Source organism: Maylandia zebra, linkage group LG11, assembly GCF_041146795.1.
Source record: "Maylandia zebra isolate NMK-2024a linkage group LG11, Mzebra_GT3a, whole genome shotgun sequence".
Classification (NCBI taxonomy): Eukaryota; Metazoa; Chordata; class Actinopteri; order Cichliformes; family Cichlidae; genus Maylandia; species Maylandia zebra.
In genome coordinates this window covers 38,292,306-38,312,146 of record NC_135177.1, presented here as the reverse complement: position 1 = coordinate 38,312,146, position 19,841 = coordinate 38,292,306, and the positions used below count along the sequence as shown (strand labels likewise).

The window sequence follows — 19,841 nt, the reverse complement described above, 5'->3', positions numbered from 1 at the left end:
CATCCTGTTATTACACTTTTCTAGACTTACACAACATTTGCAATCAGTTTACCCAGACAGGCTATGTGTCTGTGTTGTTAACCTCAGTGCATGACCTCACTCAACGTCATCTGTTACCAGGCAAACTTCAGTGCAGCAGGCTGCTGAATGCACACAGGCAACATGTAGTAAATTATACGGTAAGCATGTAGGCAACCTTTCAATAGCTGAACTTTGCTCCATTGATCGGCCAGACATCGCGCTGCCCGTAGCTTCAAACCATTAATTAACTTGACCGAGCTTCAACCCTTTAATTATGCAATATGTGTATAACATGATTACAGTTGCACCTGCAATGAAAGATTATTATGTGCTTATGCTAACACCTGAAATACAGACTTTAATATAACCTCACCAGTTTCAATAAATGTGTCAATGAAATGACAATAATGATAAATCATAAATGATGCAACAGTAATAATAAGGATTATGAATAGTAACATAGATTATGAATGTAAAATAATATTTCATCTCGACAATGGCAAGGAGACCTTTCAGTATAATGTGTTCACCTGTGAAAGTGTATCAAGAGTAAAAAGTGAGTATAATAAAAAGTGTTAATAATCAACAAAATGATAAGACTATCTTTGTGGCGTTTTGTGCTCAAAGCTTTATAATAGTATAATTCGTTTTAAACATTAGTTATTATTGTTAGTTTTGTCAGTTCATGTTCCACATGCATTATTTGCCTTTAATTGTTAATTAAAATGTGAACATTTCAGCTGTCCTCCATCACTCTCCCTAAGGAGTCAAGTTAGAGTGACTTTGTATCTTCTGCAAGAGAAACGCACAAGACAAAGTTAAAAAAAAAACTGTAGAGGAAAATATGGCAAAGTCTCAAGAATTACAAAAGGAAGCCTATGGCAGACGAGTCCAGAAGAAGTACAGAAACCTTGTGTACAATGGTGGAGCTGAAGTTCTTCTCCTGAACACGAGGAAACGTGGAAGGAAGGGAGGAAGACTTGATCCAGATTTTTCAGGTCCGTACACCATTCAGGACATCTCTGGCAAATGTGTTAGATTCAAAAACACTGAGGGAGCTACTTTAAAAATCAGTACAGTATTGACCATATTAAGCCGTACAGAAGAAGCCACCCTGCAAATGTCAGTGACAATGACAAATGCCCAACTCACAGTCAGCCAGTGAACAGGAGCACAAACCTGAAGATGCCCCCCTGCCATCCTACTGCTAACCCTCAGTGCCAGCAAAGGCCAGAGGATATCAGACCTTCATTATGCACCAAAAATGGCTGACAAGAGTTGTGCCTCCCACCAAGAGTTAAATTCAGTGCCAGGACCAGAAACGCTTGAACAAGAACTTCCCTTCCTGAAACAAAGCATATAAAATGAAGGTGGCATAGTGAACATCTCTTTTTGACCAGTTGGTCATTTGTTGCCAGTTCCAACTTGATTCACTTGAAACATGACTTTGTTTGCATGTTTGCTGTTGAAAATGCATTGTGTTGTCTTCTCTTGACCTGTTGGACAGTTTCTGTCTGGTTTACAATGTGGACATGTCTGATCATTTCCTCCCACCTAGGCCTCTGTATATATGCTGTCTTCAACTCATATTGGATGTAATACAACATTCAGGGAGCTTGTGGAAGTTTAGCAATGGATCCGTCTGTCAGTAATTTTCTATTTTGTCCACCCCTTGCACCTTTCCTTTTTCTCTGCTTGAAACTGAATTTTTATTGTGTTGACTTTTTTCCTGTTGTGGCCCCTTGGCCTCCACCCAGGTTTTCCACTCACTAAAATTCTCATGCCTGAGCTAACTAATCATATTTTTCTTTTAGTAAAGAGGCCATGGGCTGATAGGATACTGGGTGCTTGGAGGCAGTTGTTGGACCATACAAGGTATAAGATTCCTCTTTTTGAACACTGCAGGGGTCAAGGTGGCTTTCTGATGAGGTAAGAGAACTTATCATTATTGATTCTTATTTTGAAGTGCTGCTCCTTCTGCAGTCTTTGCAGTAGAGACGCCATCAGTGGTTAAAAATGTGCGGGTAGGTGGGGGAGTTTAGATAGCAAAACTGCAATAAGATTTCTCCCTTACACTTCAATAGGAAAGAGTCTTATCAACCACAACACAGATATTGTGACATCTCTGACATCATAGAACCCAGTTCCAATATATGCAGAAAGAACCTTTATCAGCTATTATATTCCTTCCTTTGTGTACAGCACTCAAGCAGTTACTGTCACCGTCTGGCTGGCAGACCGTGGGGATGAGGAAAGTAGGACCCAAAACGCAGGACTCTGCAATGCCACAGTGCACTTTATTTACAGTGAATAGACAGGTCAGTCCAACAATTAACTCAGATGTAATTTGCCAATGGTGCTCATCCCTTGCTCCCAGTGCGTCCCGTGCTGTAGCCCCCTTAGTTTGTGTGCTCCCTAACTCGCTTCTTCGCTCGACTTTCCTGGAAGAAGAAGGAAAAACCACAATTAGCCACACACGCTAGTCGACTCCCCAGACCACACGCCTAGCACCGACTATACCGGTCAAAAGTAATAATCCCACGTCGACTGTCGCCGCGAGTCCAGGTACCTCTTCCTAGCCGGGAGGGATGATTACCACCAGCTGGTCAGGTAATCAGCTGCAACAGCAAAGAGGGACTCCCGATGACGACAGTCGCCCGGACACGCCTCTCCCAGACAGATTTTTCAAAACAGGTAATTGATGCATACCTGCACCGTCTCATTGAGAGACAAAAGGCAAGTAAGAAATGTCCTTAGCCCACTTATTTTAAAATATAAAAAAATGTAGTAGTAGCTTACACAGAATGCTGCACACCTGCTGCTCCTTGTTTACTGGGCAGTTTAGAGGCATCAGCAAGGGAAGTTGGACGTTTAGTCCAAAACGTGGACTAGTTTCTGTTTCTGGGGACAGAGTTCAGTTCCTTTAAAAAAGACTGTATTTGAAAACACCCTGAGATGCATGGTACCTAAGTACATCGAAATTATTCTACACTTCCAATCCCACAGATGAAGTTCCCAGCATGTGGCTGTGCCCTGTGAACTTTGGTACACACTGGATTCTTGTGGTATGTGTTATTAATTAGCATAATTTGTTGTGAAGCAGCTTCTTGATGAATGTTATTCTTAAATAGGTTTTCAGTGGCAATTTCTTTAATTTTTAATTTCTAATTTATTTATTTTTTTAAATTGTCAACATTTCTGTGAAGAAAATACTGCTCATAGACCCAATGGGGAAAGAAGGTTTTTATGACAGGAAACTTCTGCGCAGCTGAAGGTATGTATGATACTGAGGTATTATTCTTAGATAAAACATTTCTTGTTTCATTATAAATTGCTTTTTCAACTAGGAATTTTCTGAGGATGAGAGGGCATGAAGACACCATGGAGGTTACAGACTGCAACACAACAAGCAACAGGATTCCAGCAGTTGCGGAGTTTATTATTCAAATGAGTCCATTTATTGTTAACTATAATTAAGATTTTACATTATAATTGTGATAAATCTCACCGTTTGCAGAAAACTACCTTGCTTTTTGAGAGGTCAGTGAGGTGTTAACCACTACGGAAGTAGTTGTGCTGGAGCGAATGCAGATAGCTTGCACCCTCGTTGAACATCGAGTCCAGTAACGTCCCTATCACGTTAGAGTGTGTAATTCCAATTTAAATAGTGTTTTTCAAACAGCACAGTACAAATAGTATTTTGTAAACACTTTCTGATAAGACCTTTCTTAAATTCTAATTAAAAAGATTCAGGAGACTAATTTGCCATGAAGTATTTTCGGAAAAAATGTGCTACTATTTTTTTTTATTATTCGAGAAATGATGTTTGAATAACAGCAAATGGCCATGAATGTCACGGTCCGGGGCAGCGGCCGTGTGAAGAGTGGAAAGGAGGACTCAAATGCAGCACTTACTCAGATGTGAAGGCGATTTATTGACAATATCAAACATAAAGTGGAGATGGCAAAACAGAACTAAGGATGAACTAAACTGGGTGAAACTACACAAAGGAGTGGCAAACCTGAACATGAAGGGAGAACAGCAGGGAGAGCACGCAGGGGATTTCACAGGGTATGAACACAGACGACGCGACGAGGAGCAGAGGAAAACACACACTATAAGTACACAAAGAGACACTGGGAAATCACACACAGGTGGGGGAAACAGCTGGACCTGATTAACCTGACAGGACAGGGGAACACTAACACCAGGGACCAACAGAGGGAGCACAAACCCAGAACCCAGTATCTAAAATCCCAAACACAAACCATCCCAAAACAGCCATGAATAATAATGAAAGTAATAACAATAAAGAACATAAACATAAAGTCACTGAGTCATGGTCGCAGGACCATGACAGTACCCCCCCCTCAAGGGCCGGCCCCCGACAGCCACAGAAACACACCACCAGATCCGGGCGGGCGGCAGGGGGCCCAGGACGGAGGGACCGGGCCAAGACCAAAGACGGAGGCCCCAGAGTCCCAAACAAATGTACACAAAAAAAAAACTCACAGGGGAGCAGAGTCCAAAACACAGTTCAGGTGGCCGGCCAGGGGCCCGATAACACAGGAGGCCAGGATGGGACAGTTCAGGAGGCCGGCTACGAAGAAGGCCGTGGAGGCGCACAAAAGGTTCAGGAGGCCGGCCGTGCGGAAGGCAACGGCGGCCACTCAGGCGAAGAGGGTCCGGGGGCCGGCCGTGCGGAAGGCAACGGCGGCCGCTCAGGCAATGGCGGTCCGGGGGCCGGCCGTGCGGAAGGCAACGGCGGCCAGTCAGGCAACGGCGCCCGGCCAGTAGCCCGGCCAGCGGTCCAGAAAACGGCCGTTTAGCTCCAGACCCAAACGAGGCTGGGCCAGGCGAGGCTGAGGGCACGGAAGCCGGGACCGCAGCAGGCGGAGATGATGATGCAGACACGAAGGCCGGACCAGACGATGATGCAGACACGAAGGCCGGACCAGGCGAGGCTGATGAGGATGCTGAAGCGGAGGCTGGACCAGGCGCAGTGGGTGAAGATGAGGATGCTGTGGCCGAGGATGCGGGCACGAAGGCTGGACCAGACGAGGATGCAGACACGAAGGCTGGACCAGGCGATGCTGAAGCAGAAGCCGAAGCCGGACCAGGCGTGGATGAAGCTGGAGATGAAACCGGGCCAGGCGTGGATGAAGCCGGACCAGGCGTGGATGAAGCTGGAGATGAAACCGGGCCAGGCGTGGATGAAACCGGGCCAGGCGAGGACGAAGCTGTAGCTGAAGCTGGGCTAGGTGAAGCTGACGCTGTAGCTGAAGCTGGGCCAGGTGAGGATGAAGCTGGACCAGAATCAGGCGAGGATGAAGCCGAGGATGAAGCCAGACCAGGCGTGGATGAAACCGGGCCAGGCGAGGATGAAGCTGTAGCTGAAGCTGGGCTAGGCGAAGCTGACGCTGTAGCTGAAGCTTCAGGCTGAGGCGTGGCAGTAGCAGGTGGTAGCGCTGCAGGTGATGGTACTGCAGGAGGCGGCGCTGCAGCCACAGGTGGAGAAGCAGCCACAGGTGGAGAAGCAGCCACAGGTGGCCGGACGGGATCCTCGGGCCCCCCAGCCGACGTGGCAGTCAGTGTGGCATGAGGCTGGACGGGCTCCTCGGGCCCCCCAGCAGGCGAAGCAGGAGGCTGGACGGGCTCCTCGGGCCCCCCAGCAGGCGAAGCAGGAGGCTGGACGGGCTCCTCGGGCCCCCCAGCGAAAACAGCCGCAGAACCAGTGGGCACCGGGGCCCCCGGCACACATGAAACAAAACCAGTAGGCACGTGGGCCTCTGGCACACATGAAACAAAACCAGTAGGCACGTGGGCCTCTGGCACACATGAAACAAAACCAGTAGGCACGTGGGCCTCTGGCACACATGAAACAAAACCAGTAGGCACGTGGGCCTCTGGCACATATGAAACAAAACCAGTAGGCACGTGGGCCTCCGGCACACATAAGGAGGGCTGCAGCTGCGCAGAGCACTGACCCTGCTCAGGCAGTGACAGCCCGGTGCAGTTCACAGCTGGCATCTTGGCCTCCAGGGGTCCAGAGTAAGCTGAGGGCAGAAACCCAGCCTCTGGGGAAGCCCCGGAGTGAGCAATAGTCTCTAATGTAGCCAGCTTTTGAGGAACAGGTCCGTAGTGAAACAGTTTGTCTCCCTGCTCAGAAACGGCGGTGGAAAAACAGTGTGAAAATTGTGGCTTAAGGGAGGCTAATGGTTGAGCTACAGACTGGGAAGCTTGTGGTTGGACACAGAACTGAGCCGGAGAATGGCAATAAAGTCCTGGCTCAGAAGGAGCGGCAGAGACACAGTCTGTCAGTTTTGCAGCGGGTTTGTACACGCCCACTTGGGAAGGATCCGTTACCACGAAGGTAGGTAAGCGATCCATACAGTCTCCCATCCCGCTCTGAATAGCCCCAGAAAACAAAGTCCCGGAAACTGGGGAAAGCAATGCATCCCGCTGACTCACCGCATCGGGCTGCTCGAAAGTGAATGCAGACGGGGGGTGAAGTCCAAGGTCCAAAAGGAGAAACTCCCGCTCCCACGAACAGAGCGAGTCCAGCAGCCATGGGAGACCGGTCACCAGACGCTGTAGCCGCCTCTCTATAGCGTGCTGGGACGTGCCACCCGGGCTTTCCAGCCACAGGTCGATCAGCTCCTGTGTGGCATCGATGAGCGTCTCCCGTAGCTCCCTGGACAGATTAAGCGCTGCTGGGTCCATCTTGTGGTCGCGTTGTACTGTCACGGTCCGGGGCAGCGGCCGTGTGAAGAGTGGAAAGGAGGACTCAAATGCAGCACTTACTCAGATGTGAAGGCGATTTATTGACAATATCAAACATAAAGTGGAGATGGCAAAACAGAACTAAGGATGAACTAAACTGGGTGAAACTACACAAAGGAGTGGCAAACCTGAACATGAAGGGAGAACAGCAGGGAGAGCACGCAGGGGATTTCACAGGGTATGAACACAGACGACGCGACGAGGAGCAGAGGAAAACACACACTATAAGTACACAAAGAGACACTGGGAAATCACACACAGGTGGGGGAAACAGCTGGACCTGATTAACCTGACGAGACAGGGAAACACTAACACCAGGGACCAACAGAGGGAGCACAAACCCAGAACCCAGTATCTAAAATCCCAAACACAAACCATCCCAAAACAGCCACGAATAATCATGAAAGTAATAACAATAAAGAACATAAACATAAAGTCACTGAGTCATGGTCGCAGGACCATGACAATGAATGTGTTTTAGGGAATGCTGAGGTCTACTGCATTGTTTGCTGTATGTTAGATGCTGATGCAGACCGCAGCATGACTGAAATATTAAAAACAAAAACATAAGTCTTATTACTTGCTAATCATGTTTAAAATGTTATATAATAGTATTTACCAAAAAGAATATGAGCTATTTATTTTTCCTTTCCAGGTGCCGTGTGATTTTTGCCAAAGATGGGCACATTTTGAATGTGCAAAATACAAGGAGAGCAACTGAGAATACAAATGCAAAAAATGTGAGGAAACATGTAACAACTTCTAATAAAAACAGCTATCTTTTCCTCTCCGTTTCTCCTTGTATTCTGTGTTAACATTAGATGACTGTGTGCTGGAAGCACGTTTTGATAGTGTGATTTGGCATCAGAGCCTCCTACCTTTAGATATGTACGATGGAGGCATAAACCACGTAAGGCAGTATATTCTGATTGATAGACATGACTATAAATTTACACAAAGGTACAACGTTTTGTCAGAACACCGGCAAATGCTCTGCTCAGCTGGTATAAAGTTGCCTACCGAGTGTCACAGAGTAAAAAGCTGCACACAATTGCAGAGGGATGAATACTTCCCTGTGCTATGGATATGGTTTCAACTATGATTGATGACACAGCAGCCAGCAAACTACAGGCCATTCCTCTGGCCAATAGTACCATTGGCAGGCGCATGTATGATATGTCAAAGGACATAGAGGATCCGCTTAATGATAAGGTGCGTGACAGCCGCCTGTCTATGCAGATGGATGAAGCCACTGACAGTAAGAAAGACTGCTTACTGATAACATGTCAGATTAATTGATGGAGATGAGATGAGGGAGGAATTGCTTTTCTGCAAACAAGTTCCTGGCAGAGCCACTGCAGAGAAACTGTTTAAAATCACTGAGGACGGTGTGGGGAGCTTATGGCTGGGAAACGAGGTCTCCTCCAATGTGCAGTGGATGCACTGTATGATACACCGCAAAGCACTGGCATCTAAACAGCTGGGACCTGAGCTGAGGGACGTAATGACTGATTTCATTTTTGTCACAGTCAAGTACATCATCACACGACCTGAGAAAGCCCAGATTTCTCCGCCACTATGCGACCACATGGCCGCTCTGTATCACAGCAAGTCCCGATGGCTGTCACGTGGTAAGGTGCTGTCCAGGTCTTTGATCTGCGAGTTGAGATCTGCATGTTTTTGAAGGAAGAGAGCAGTGATATTGCCAACAAATTCAACTCTAAGATAGAATTTGAAGATTGTCTTGTAAAACAACAGCGCAGTGAGAATTGTTGCAGTCTGGTTTCCTCTAGGCTAGGGCGTAAACAGGATGCAGAACAACATGGACCCAAACGTCATTATCGATAATTGAATCAGACCGAAGGTTTGCCCAGAGCAGCATCCTGTTTGGCATCAGTCCTGATTTTTCTCTCATTTCCAGTTTGCTCTGGGACTTGATGCATCTAAAAGAAGCTGATGACATTTAAAGACCTGATCAGAACAACATCTGCTCGGTGACACATTCTACGATTTTATGTGTAAAAGAAACAAGCCTACAAGAGCTGAAGTATGTATGATATGTGTGAATGTATGTATGAAATATGATGAAATGGTGAGTCTGAGTAAAACAGAAAAAAACAGTGAGCTCAACAAAACATGTCTGCAGCAATCTGCTAGAAACCTGAGCATTATTTTCTTTTCCAAAGTCATCCAGTGTTGCTTTGTACAGATTAGATTTGCAAAGATCTGAACAGCACTTCCAGCACAAGGCAGAGTAAATCAATTTGTTGATCAGTTATTAAGTCATGTACTAACAGAAACTTGGAAGAGAGAGACCTAATGTTTAATAATTCACATTTCACTGTTTTACTTTTTGGTGCTGTTGACGATACTGTATTGTGTATATATAAAACTAATATAACTTTGGTTTAGAAACCTGCTATAGAAAACTGTTGCAGGAACGGCAAACAGCTTGTACTGGATCATTTTCATGGCCGATGTGCCAAAATATAAATAAATGTTTACCAAAAATGAAGCTCAAGTGAGTAAAAAGCCTTTCTTTGGGATAAACATAGAAAGACCAGCCTTAGTCAGACATTTCACTTGAAGGAGCGAGCATCCAGTGAAAAAAGCAGTAGGAATGAGTCAGACAGCTGACGTCAGGGCAGACCCACCCCAGAGTTTATCTGCTACCAGCTGTGACTCTCGTGAGCTCAGACATGCAGCAATCTCCATCAGCAGGGGCGGCATCGGGCACCGTGGTCGTAGTTTTACGCCGGGACCACAGCATCACCAGAAAGCAACTGCCGGCACTGGGGGTGAGACACCTTTACATCCTGATGGGGTCAGATTGAATCCAGACAGAGATGATTAAACCACTGATCTTTAACCTGTGGATGCTGAAGGCATGTGATTCACAACCACGCTGCTGCTCTGCTGTCGATCTCTCAGCTGACTTTAATGACAGAGGACGTCTGTCCTCAGAGGCTTTTGGATCGCCTCGGAAAATAATCTCTGTTGGAAATTAAAGTTCAGAAAGATAATGTCCAGAAGACAAGCTAAATGTGAATACAGACTCGTTACCTTTTAAAGATAACCAACAAGTTTATCCCATTTATCTGCATGTGAAAATGTTTGGTGTGTTAGTTCAAACTTCCTCTCAGCAGAAAGTTGAATGGTACTCGTGGCCATTGATAAATGGTTTTTGATCAGTAGTTGTTGATCAATAGTCGTGACAATTTCCATATTAATGATCAAGGAACTGACCTCACAGCCCATTGCTCATTCAGTGGCGCTAGTTTCAGTCATTGAGCAAATGTACTGTTTATAATGTTGGAAACCTGCAGTCAGCTGAGACTGAAGAAGTCCCTTCTTGATGAAACGTTTGTCCACTGAAAATGCTGTGTCTAGTCACGTACGTCATCTTTGGCATCACTTGTTCTCACAAAGGCTGAATGAGCCAAAGGCTCTGAATGTTTCCTCTGAGACTTTATGTCTTCCTGCAGGTGATTCAGATCATGGTTGCTCTGACTGTCATGGTCTTTGGGATCCTGAGGGCAACACGGTCCAAAGGTCTGGTGTCTGATTCCTTGGTGTACATCTGGGGACCAGTGTTGGTGAGTATTATTGTAGGGTCTTTGAATTGAACTGAACTGAGTCAGCTAAGCATTCTTACTGCTCTCTCTTTCAGTTCATCATAGCTGGATGTATGAACATATATGATGGGACTTCAGAGAGACGATCAGGAACTCATCTCTGTGATATCACCATACCTGTACTTCAGGTGAGTCTCTGCAAATTTGTAGTCCTGCTGGAACACACTGGAGTGAGGCTCGACCTGATTTTTCTCCAACCGAGGAAACAGAAATTTAACATTTAGTGTAATTTGACTGAAATCCAGTCAGTAAAAACAAAATGAGGCCATAGCTCATTGTGAATTTTTAGAGCCAAACAACTCGATAATATCACAGCTCAGTTAACAAAGTCAGTTCAGTCCCATAAATGCTGTATTTCACTTTCCAGTGACTGATTATTTTGGACTTCAGCTTCTGGAGATACCTGGTCTGTTCTTCCTTGATCTTTCTGAGATGGTCTGATAATCCATCCATTAGAGTTTCTTCAGAACTCTTACACTGTTACAGTGATTGCATGACCTGCTACCCACTCTAAAGTTTCAGTGGAAAGAAACACATTTCCTAACCAGGCTCTAACCTGTGATGGAAAACAAACCAGATAAATGGTACTTGAGTATGTCTGTAGTAGAGATGGCACGATACCACTTTTTTATGTCCGATACCGATATCATAAATTTGGATATCTGCCGATACCGATATGAATCCGATATAGTGTTTTTAATCAACAAAACTGTTTTTTAAATATCTTGCTGCATTTTGTATAAGTTCATACTCAAGTTTAAAACAACAACTACACTAAAGCTATTCTGTTATACCTGTATGCAAAAAAAATATTTCATAGTTCAGCAATACTGATCAATCTAATAAACTTAAACCTACACCATCCTCCCTATTCTGGTATTTTAAAGAGTACTTAGCATAAATATTAAGCAATCTAACTAATAGGGTTCCAACTCCCAGCAACAACAAAAATAAATAAATAAAAAATAGGGAACCACCCCTCACGCTCCACCTCATGATGCTTAATCGACGTAATCAACCTTAATTTGATGCAGTGTGGAAAAAAATGCACAGAAATAAGTTATTTCTCAAGAAATATTAAATAGATTCAACATCTTTCTTCAACAAAATTGCAGACTGCACAGATGGTACCTTTCCAAAGGAAAAAGTACTATAGCTTACTAGGGTATATATATTAGACTTAATAGTTACTGTAATTGACTTCTATTCATTTTACATCAAATTAAAACTTTGGGTGTCAGATAATTATTTATTAAAAGCTCGACATTTTAAATGAGAATAAGAAAGAAAAGTATGTCTTTGTGCCCCTTTTCCCTGTTCATGCCCTATCGGCCCCCCTGGCTAAACTTTGCTAGATCCGCCCCTGCACAGTTACCAGCCGTCATCTACGTAGAAAAAGATCCTCGAGTAGAAAGTAATATTAAATACATTCTAACAACAGCTGATCAAGCTTAAACGTGCTGCTGTTGTTCAGCCGCTGGTTTCCTCTTTCTGGTGCAAAGTGGGCCAAAAGCAAAGGAGAGACGATCAGCTGATCATTGATCAGTTTCATGATTGAAGTAGCAGCAAGAAGAGGCAGTCGCTCGTTAAGCTTAACGCAGGAATGCTTTACAAACATTCAGAGATGGACTTACACACTTGCTTTACTTCTCTCGGGATAACTTTGTCGGAGATGAAATGCCGGGTTGCTAGCGAAGCTCCACATGCTATCCAGACCACCGACAGGTCCCGCATGCCACAGCTGCTCTATCACGTGATGCATACTGCTCCGACGTGCTAACGTTCTGAGGTGAGTTACGGCGTGTTGCAAGTTTTGTGAGGTGCTTTCGTGATATTTAATGGATCAGATTACATTTTTTATTTTTCTCCGATATCCGATCCAGTAATTTAGGTCAGTATCGGACCGATACCGATACGTAATATCGGATCGGTCCATCTCTAGTCTGTAGACAAGGAGAGCAAACACATCCAGAGAAATGAGAGAAGAACTTAGAGTGTGATTAAGATTGTCAGATGAATATGACTTTATGGTCAATTTGTAAAGTCAAACTAGCCTGCGATCATGGAGTGAGACCCCTGGTCCCCAGTCAGACCAGGAGTGACATGTTTTGAAATCTGCCCAAATTTATTAAACCCCCCAAAATATGACTATCCAGGGTTGAGACCAGGAAGCAGAGTTGCAGTCTTACACGCCTCTCTGCAGCTTCTCTCCTCCTGCTACCCCCCCAAAACCCATCTCCATAGAGACTGTGTCAGCTCCCAAACAGACAAAAAACAAACTAAATACCAGCAACAAACAACTTAAACATAAACAATCACAACGAAAGAACAATAAAGTATCCACATCTGAACCAAAGAGTAAAACAGTGAAATGTGGGTTATTAAATATTAGGTCTCTCTCCTCCAAGTCTCTGTTAGTACATGACTTAATAATTGACCAACAAATTTACTCTGCCTTACAGAAACATGGTTACTAGTGATGTGCGATACCACTGATTTCCTTTCCGATCCGATATCAAGTAAAATTCAGGGTGCTGCAGCAAGAGTCCTGACAGGGACTAGAAAGAGAGAGCAGATTTCTCCTGTTTTGGCTTCCTGTTAAATCCAGAATTCAAAATCCTGCTCCTCACATACAAGGTCTTAAATAATCAGGCCCCATCTGATCTTAATGACCTTGTAGTACCATATCACCCTATTAGAGCACTTCGCTCTCGCTCTGCAGGCCTACTTGTTGTTCCTAGAGTATTTAAAAGTAGAATGGGAGGCAGAGCCTTCAGTTTTCAGGCCCCTCTTCTGTGGAACCAGCTTCCAGTTTGGATTCAGGAGACAGACACTATCTCTACTTTCAAGATCAGGCTTCAAACTTTCCTGTTTGCTAAAGCATATAGTTAGGGCTGGACCAGGTGACCCTGAATCCTCCCTTAGTTATGCTGCAATAGACGTAGGCTGCCGGGGATTCCCATGATGCATTGAGTTTCTCCTTTCCAGTCACCTTTCTCACTCACTATGTATTAACAGACCTCTCTGCATTGAATCATATCTGTTATTAACCTCTGTCTCTCTTCCACAGCATGTCTTTATCCTGTCTTCCTTCTCTCACCCCAACCAATCACAGCAGATGGCCCCACCCCTCCCTGAGCCTGGTTCTGCTGGAGGTTTCTTCCTGTTAAAAGGGAGTTTTTCCTTCCCACTGTTGACAAAATGCTTGCTCATAAGGGTCCCCTATGTGTCCCGTCTGTGCAGGTTAAAAGCGTCGTGGCTTTAAATTTCGCCGCTGGTGGGGCTTCATTTGTTGCCGCACTCATCTTCTTCCTAGATGTATTTCAATCGGTGAGCTGCTTTTCTTTCATGTTGTATAAAATGAGAACGTGTATGTGGTGGGGGCGTGGTCTGTGGTGCTGTGCGGACGCACCTGCACGGCATCTTTAGATCACGCCCGCGGTGTTAAATCATGGGGAAGCAGGGTTGAGAGGGTTGTTGTGGTGAGAAGTGCTCAATGAAATGTCTCAAAACACAGATCTGTGGTCCCGTCGTGCCTTATTCTCACCACAGTGAATTCAGAGCACAGGTGAATGTGGCATGTGAACCAGCTCCAGAGGTAACAGGTGTTTCACCAGCTTGCGGTAGAAACAGTTTCGAGTTTTTAGTTAAGGTGAGGAAACTTCAGAAGCCTGTTTTTCTCTCTTTCAGTTCAACAGTCCATTTTCAGGATTTTCAGCCATGCTGTGCTTGGTTGAGCTGAGCCTGTGTGGCATTTGTCTAGGAGTAGGGGACTCTAATGGCAGTTACAATCCCACATTTCAGGTGAGTCCATCTGCAGAGTCCTCCTCAGACCAGTTTGTACACCTGCCTAATAAATAATGAAGTTAATATTTATCTGTGTAGCCAATTTAAAGATGACCCATCCTAAATCCATGTTACCAGTCAGCAAGCATTAATAGCATGCTAGTGTATTCTGATCAAAATCATCTTAATTGAGAGAAAAAGTGAAGGAAGAAGAGTGGTTTTATCCAGGCTGGAAATTAAAATCAAATGTTTTGTCCAAAGGCAGGTGGAATTCTTTATTTTACCCGTTTAGCGTCATTCGCGTTCATTAAGTACTAGCTGAGAGTGTCCCCCTGCTGCAAACCTGACCTATGACTAAACTAATAAAGCTTTATAAGCTTTAAATTATTTTAGTGTCTAATAACTGACATTTTTGTTGTTTAGATGCCATGTACCATCACCAATCAGCATTACGGAACTGCCTCAGTGACTGCACAGGATCCTTCCACGTAGACTCTGCCCACATACCTGAACCCACCCGCAGCAATGGCTCTGCCCTGCCCTCATCCAAGCTCTACACAAGTGACTGATAGTTCCGCTCAAAGGAGTGATGGGTCAACATTGTTAGTCATGTAATCTTCTTACTATTGAATAAAAATACTCCAGATTTACCTTTATGTTGCCGTGACACTTAAGGTGCTTTGCAGCTCTGAAAGATCCAAAGAATCAATAAACTGAAGCTGAAAGATTTATCCATGTACGGAGAGGTGTATCATCATCATTAATGTTGCTTACAGTTCAGTGCAGAGAGAGATCATTAGAAGGAATTGAACATGATTTATTTAAGTACAGAATTTAATTTGAGGTATTTGGTGGTTAGACGCCGATGGCCCATCACAGCAGAACGGAATCCCAGCGGCAATGACAATAAGTGAGAAAACAGAGGTCCAGCGAGCAGCGAGCAAAGGCAGAATAGAGACTGAGCCTGCAACAAAGTTTGAGGGCCATCAGAGGCCAGGAGGGTGCAGAGACACTGAGATAAGACCAGTGTTGGTCAAGTTACTTGAAAAAAGTAATTAGTTACTGATTACTTCTCCAAAAATTTAATCACAACACTACTGATTATTTATTTTAAAAAGTAATTAGTTACTTAGTTACTTTTCAAAAACATGATACACAAACTGAATAAGTAAGAACGCAATAGACCTTTCAGCCCACTTCTATTTTTACTGCGTAATCCATCATATAACTGTGATGGATAGTTACAGTGGGGCAAAAAAGTATTTAGTCAGCCACCGATTGTGCAAGTTCCCCCACTTAAAATGATGACAGAGGTCAGTAATTTGCACCAGAGGTACACTTCAACTGTGAGAGACAGAATGTGAAAAAAAAATCCATGAATCCACATGGTAGGATTTGTAAAGAATTTATTCGTAAATCAGGGTGGAAAATAAGTATTTGGTCACCTCAAACAAGGAAAATCTCTGGCTCTCACAGACCTGTAACGTCTTCTGTAAGAAGCTTTTCTGTCCCCCACTCGTTACCTGTATGAATGGCACCTGTTTGAACTCATCATCTGTATAAAAGACACCTGTCCACAGCCTCAAACAGTCAGACTCCAAACTCCGCCATGGCCAAGACCAAAGAGCTTTCGAAGGACACCAGGAAAAGTATTGTAGACCTGCACCAGACTGGGAAGAGTGAATCTACAATAGGCAAGCAGCTTGGTGTGAAAAAATCAACTGTGGGAGCAATCATCAGAAAATGGAAGACATACAAGACCACTGATAATCTCCCTCCATCTGGGGCTCCACGCAAGATCTCATCCCGTGGGGTCAAAATGATCATGAGAACGGTGAGCAAAGATCCCAGAACCACACGGGGGGACCTGGTGAATGACCTGCAGAGAGCTGGGACCAAAGTAACAAAGGTCACCATCAGTAACACACTACAACGGCAGGGAATCAAATCCCGCAGTGCCAGACGTGTTCCGCTGCTGAAGCCAGTGCATGTCCAGGCCTGTCTGAAGTTTGCCAGAGAGCACATGGATGATACAGCAGAGGATTGGGAGAATGTCATGTGGTCAGATGAAACCAAAGTAGAACTTTTTGGTATAAACTCAACTCGTCGTGTTTGGAGGAAGAAGAATACTGAGTTGCATCCCAAGAACACCATACCTACTGTGAAGCATGGGGGTGGAAACATCATGCTATGGGGCTGTTTTTCTGCCAAGGGGACAGGACGACTGATCCGTGTTAAGGACAGAATGAATGGGGCCATGTATCGTGAGATTTTGAGCCAGAACCTCCTTCCATCAGTGAGAACTTTGAAGATGAAACGAGGCTGGGTCTTCCAACATGACAATGATCCAAAACACACCGCCCGGGCAACAAAGGAGTGGCTCCGTAAGAAGCATTTGAAAGTCCTGGAGTGGCCTAGCCAGTCTCCAGACCTCAACCCCATAGAAAATCTGTGGCGGGAGTTGAAAGTCCGTGTTGCTCGGCGACAGCCCCAAAACATCACTGCTCTCGAGAAGATCTGCATGGAGGAATGGGCCAAAATACCAGCTACTGTGTGTGCAAACCTGGTAAAGACCTATAGTAAACGTTTGACCTCTGTTATTGCCAACAAAGGTTATGTTACAAAGTATTGAGTTGTATTTTTGTTATTGACCAAATACTTATTTTCCACCCTGATTTACAAATAAATTCTTTACAAATCCTACCATGTGGATTCATGGATTTTTTTTTCACATTCTGTCTCTCACAGTTGAAGTGTACCTCTGGTGCAAATTACTGACCTCTGTCATCATTTTAGGTGGGGGAACTTGCACAATCGGTGGCTGACTAAATACTTTTTTGCCCCACTGTATCTGCTATCAATACTGTCTGAGATTTAATTTGGGTTGAGACTTTGTTGATATTATGATTAATATTCATGATTAATGATGATCAATATCCCTGATATTTACCAAGAGATGAATATTTGGACTCTTGTTCTATCATTTTAATAATTGGAAGGCTGGCTGTCATTCTCGAGAGGTCATCTTTCAGGGCAAGTGTCTTTGACTTCAGACTTGTGAGTGTTGGCCTTAAAGCCCCATAGGTTCACTCATCCCCTTGTAAGATGTCCAGAGCTGCTGTCAGGGGCTTCATCACAGTGCAGTACTCTTTCAAGAATTGGTACTCCCTTTCATTAAGGCACTTAATTCCCAGTTTTACACACAGGGGATTAAGTTCATTCAAGGGAATTGTGATGATTCTGGAAATGGCCTCATACAGGGAATTCCACCTTGTGGATGTGAGCACCCTTAGCTTCCTGCAGCTGACATCCTCCACCTGTTCAGAGGCTAATGTTGATCGACTTGCTTTAGTCCAAAGAGCAGAACATTTTGCAATGCTACTCCTACCTGTCTTGGCCTTGGTGTCGGCACAGGAATTTAGATGTTTATCAACATCAGTTGTTGGAATCAGGTTAATTGTGTACGATGCACATCTGTAGTATGGAGGGAGGCTAAACTGTGCATCACCAGATGTGGTTGAAAGAGCTTCTATTACATCAGTAAAAGTCGGTTCCTCATCATCACCTTCTTCATTTTCAGATTCAGACTCCAGATCACAGGGCTGACATACTCAATGCGTTGGCAAAATTGGATGCATTATCCATTACAGTGGCAACAACTTTAGCTTTTAGTCCATATGATAAATGGATTTCTTCAATCTCTGCTCTAATTACATCATAGGTATGGCTGCCTATAATTCTCTTGCATGCTAGGGCGGCCTTGTTGCGCTGTAAAGTGGAGACCCATAAAACATTTATTATTTACTGTCCAGATGCCAGCAGTGGTGGAAACAAAGTCTACCTCTTCGAGTGTAGCCTTCAAGTTAGATTTCATTCAGTCGTATTTTCTCTCAGGGTTTCCTACCAATTACTTTCTCTGGGGCAGCTTGACACCACTTTTAGCCGGTATTTTTTCTACAATGCATCGCAATGATTCAGTCTACAGTGCACGATCGTACTCTCTCTCTGTTGAGCCAACCATCCCTTTAATGTTAACTAGTAATGACTTCATGAACTTCTTCACAAATAAAATTTTAATCATTAGAGAAAATCCCACAGATGTAATATTATCTACAGCTACTTTCAGTACCACTGATATTCATTTAGACTCTTTTTCTCCAATTGATCTTTCTGAGTTAACTTCAATAATTACTTCCTCCAAACCATCAACGTGTCTTTTAGACCCCATTCCTACAAAACTGCTCAAAGAAGTCCTGCCATTAATTAATGCTTCGATCTTAAATGTAATCAGTTTTCAACACCATCGACCATAATATCCTATTAGAGCGATTAGAACATGCTGTAGGTATTACAGGTACTGCACTGCAGTGGTTTGTATCATATCTATCTAATAGACTCCAGTTTGTGCATGTAAATGGAGAGTCCTCTTCACACACTGAGGTTAATTATGGAGTTCCACAGGGTTCAGTGCTAGGACCAATTCTGTTTACATTATACATGCTTCCCTTAGGCCAGGGGTCGGCAACCTTTAACACCCAAAGAGCCACCTGGACGCGGTTTCCACGCAAAAGAAAACTCTGGGAGCTGCAAATACTTTTTGACATCTAAAATGAAGATAACACTGTATATATTGTTTTTTACCTTTATGCTTTGTGTGAATAACTAAGGTGTGTTGCTTAAATCCATGAAGTGCTACAGAGAAAGTTACATTTTATTTATGCAATTAACACGTTTTGAACTCTTAAAGAAATATAACAAAAGCAAAGACACCCAGCTGAACTAAAATGATCCAGCAAACAAAAACTGCTGTGAGCCGCCACCCTTATATCTCCTTTGGGCTTTTGGAGCCTTGACCTGACTTGTAAAAAATAATTGGATAAAAGCTCTATGCTGCTGAAAGATGAAAAATAGATATTTGTTAAATTCTGCCTAAATATGTATTTTACCTGGTTAATGTGTGTGGGAGGGGGAGGCGGACGCACCTGAGCGGCACCCGCAATCACGCCTCGCCGCCTTTACGTCTGTGCTCTCTCTGCTGTTGTGTTGGTGTGTGTCGGGCTGTGAGCTGCAAAGCTACAGTCGGCTGTGTGCGCACAGCAACCGTGTGTGAAAAGTGGTCAATAAAGAGATGCTGAAAAGCCTGTTCATGGAAACATCGTCGGGTCTGCCGTGATATGTTTACAACGGGACTTCTGCTCCTGAACCTCTGCGCACAGCGTCTGCAGATCGGGGCTGTACGAAGTCACTTTCATCTTTACGCAGGACTGTAAGCTGTCGTCTGTGAGGCGTGAGCGTGTTTGTGTTAACATAGTTGGGGAACAGCTGCTGACATGATGTGGATCCGAAGAGCCATAATTGGCCTGGCTGGGGTTGAAAGTCTCGGTAAATGCACGCCGTTTCGGCGGGTACACCAGCTTCCACGAGTGTGACGCTTATTTTGAGCGATGAAAAAATAGAATATAATTTTATTTTTATATTTCAATATCACAATAATCTTCCAATTTAGAACTACAAGTTAAAAAAGAACATAAATAAATTACACTTCAGCTAAATACTTTAATTTATTTTCCCAAACCACGCGGAGCCGCACTATAAGGACTAAAGAGCCGCAGGTTC

General features: G+C 44.2%; 1 protein-coding gene across 1 annotated transcript; it reads left to right on the top strand.

Annotated features, from left to right (window-relative positions):
• The first annotated feature begins 7,902 nt into the window (after positions 1–7,902).
• On the top strand, positions 7,903–15,090 carry LOC143420909 (uncharacterized). Its single transcript, XM_076889561.1, has 7 exons — positions 7,903–8,062; positions 8,334–8,435; positions 9,502–9,602; positions 10,290–10,400; positions 10,475–10,567; positions 14,130–14,243; positions 14,649–15,090. Exons 1-7 carry the CDS (start codon positions 7,903–7,905, stop codon positions 14,715–14,717), a joined length of 750 nt encoding a protein of 249 aa, XP_076745676.1. The 3' UTR covers positions 14,718–15,090.
• The last annotated feature ends 4,751 nt before the right edge of the window (positions 15,091–19,841 follow it).

What these genes read in the sequence shown, in the direction of transcription:
- LOC143420909 (XM_076889561.1), top strand. Translation starts at nt 7,903, where the DNA reads ATGATTGATGACACAGCAGCCAGCAAACTACAGGCCATTCCTCTGGCC. An exon ending in GTCCCGATGGCTGTCACGTG is followed by an intron (nt 8,436 to 9,501) that starts GTAAGGTGCTGT and finishes TCGTGAGCTCAG; the next exon opens with ACATGCAGCAATCTCCATCA. An exon ending in ACATCTGGGGACCAGTGTTG is followed by an intron (nt 10,401 to 10,474) that starts GTGAGTATTATT and finishes TCTCTCTTTCAG; the next exon opens with TTCATCATAGCTGGATGTAT.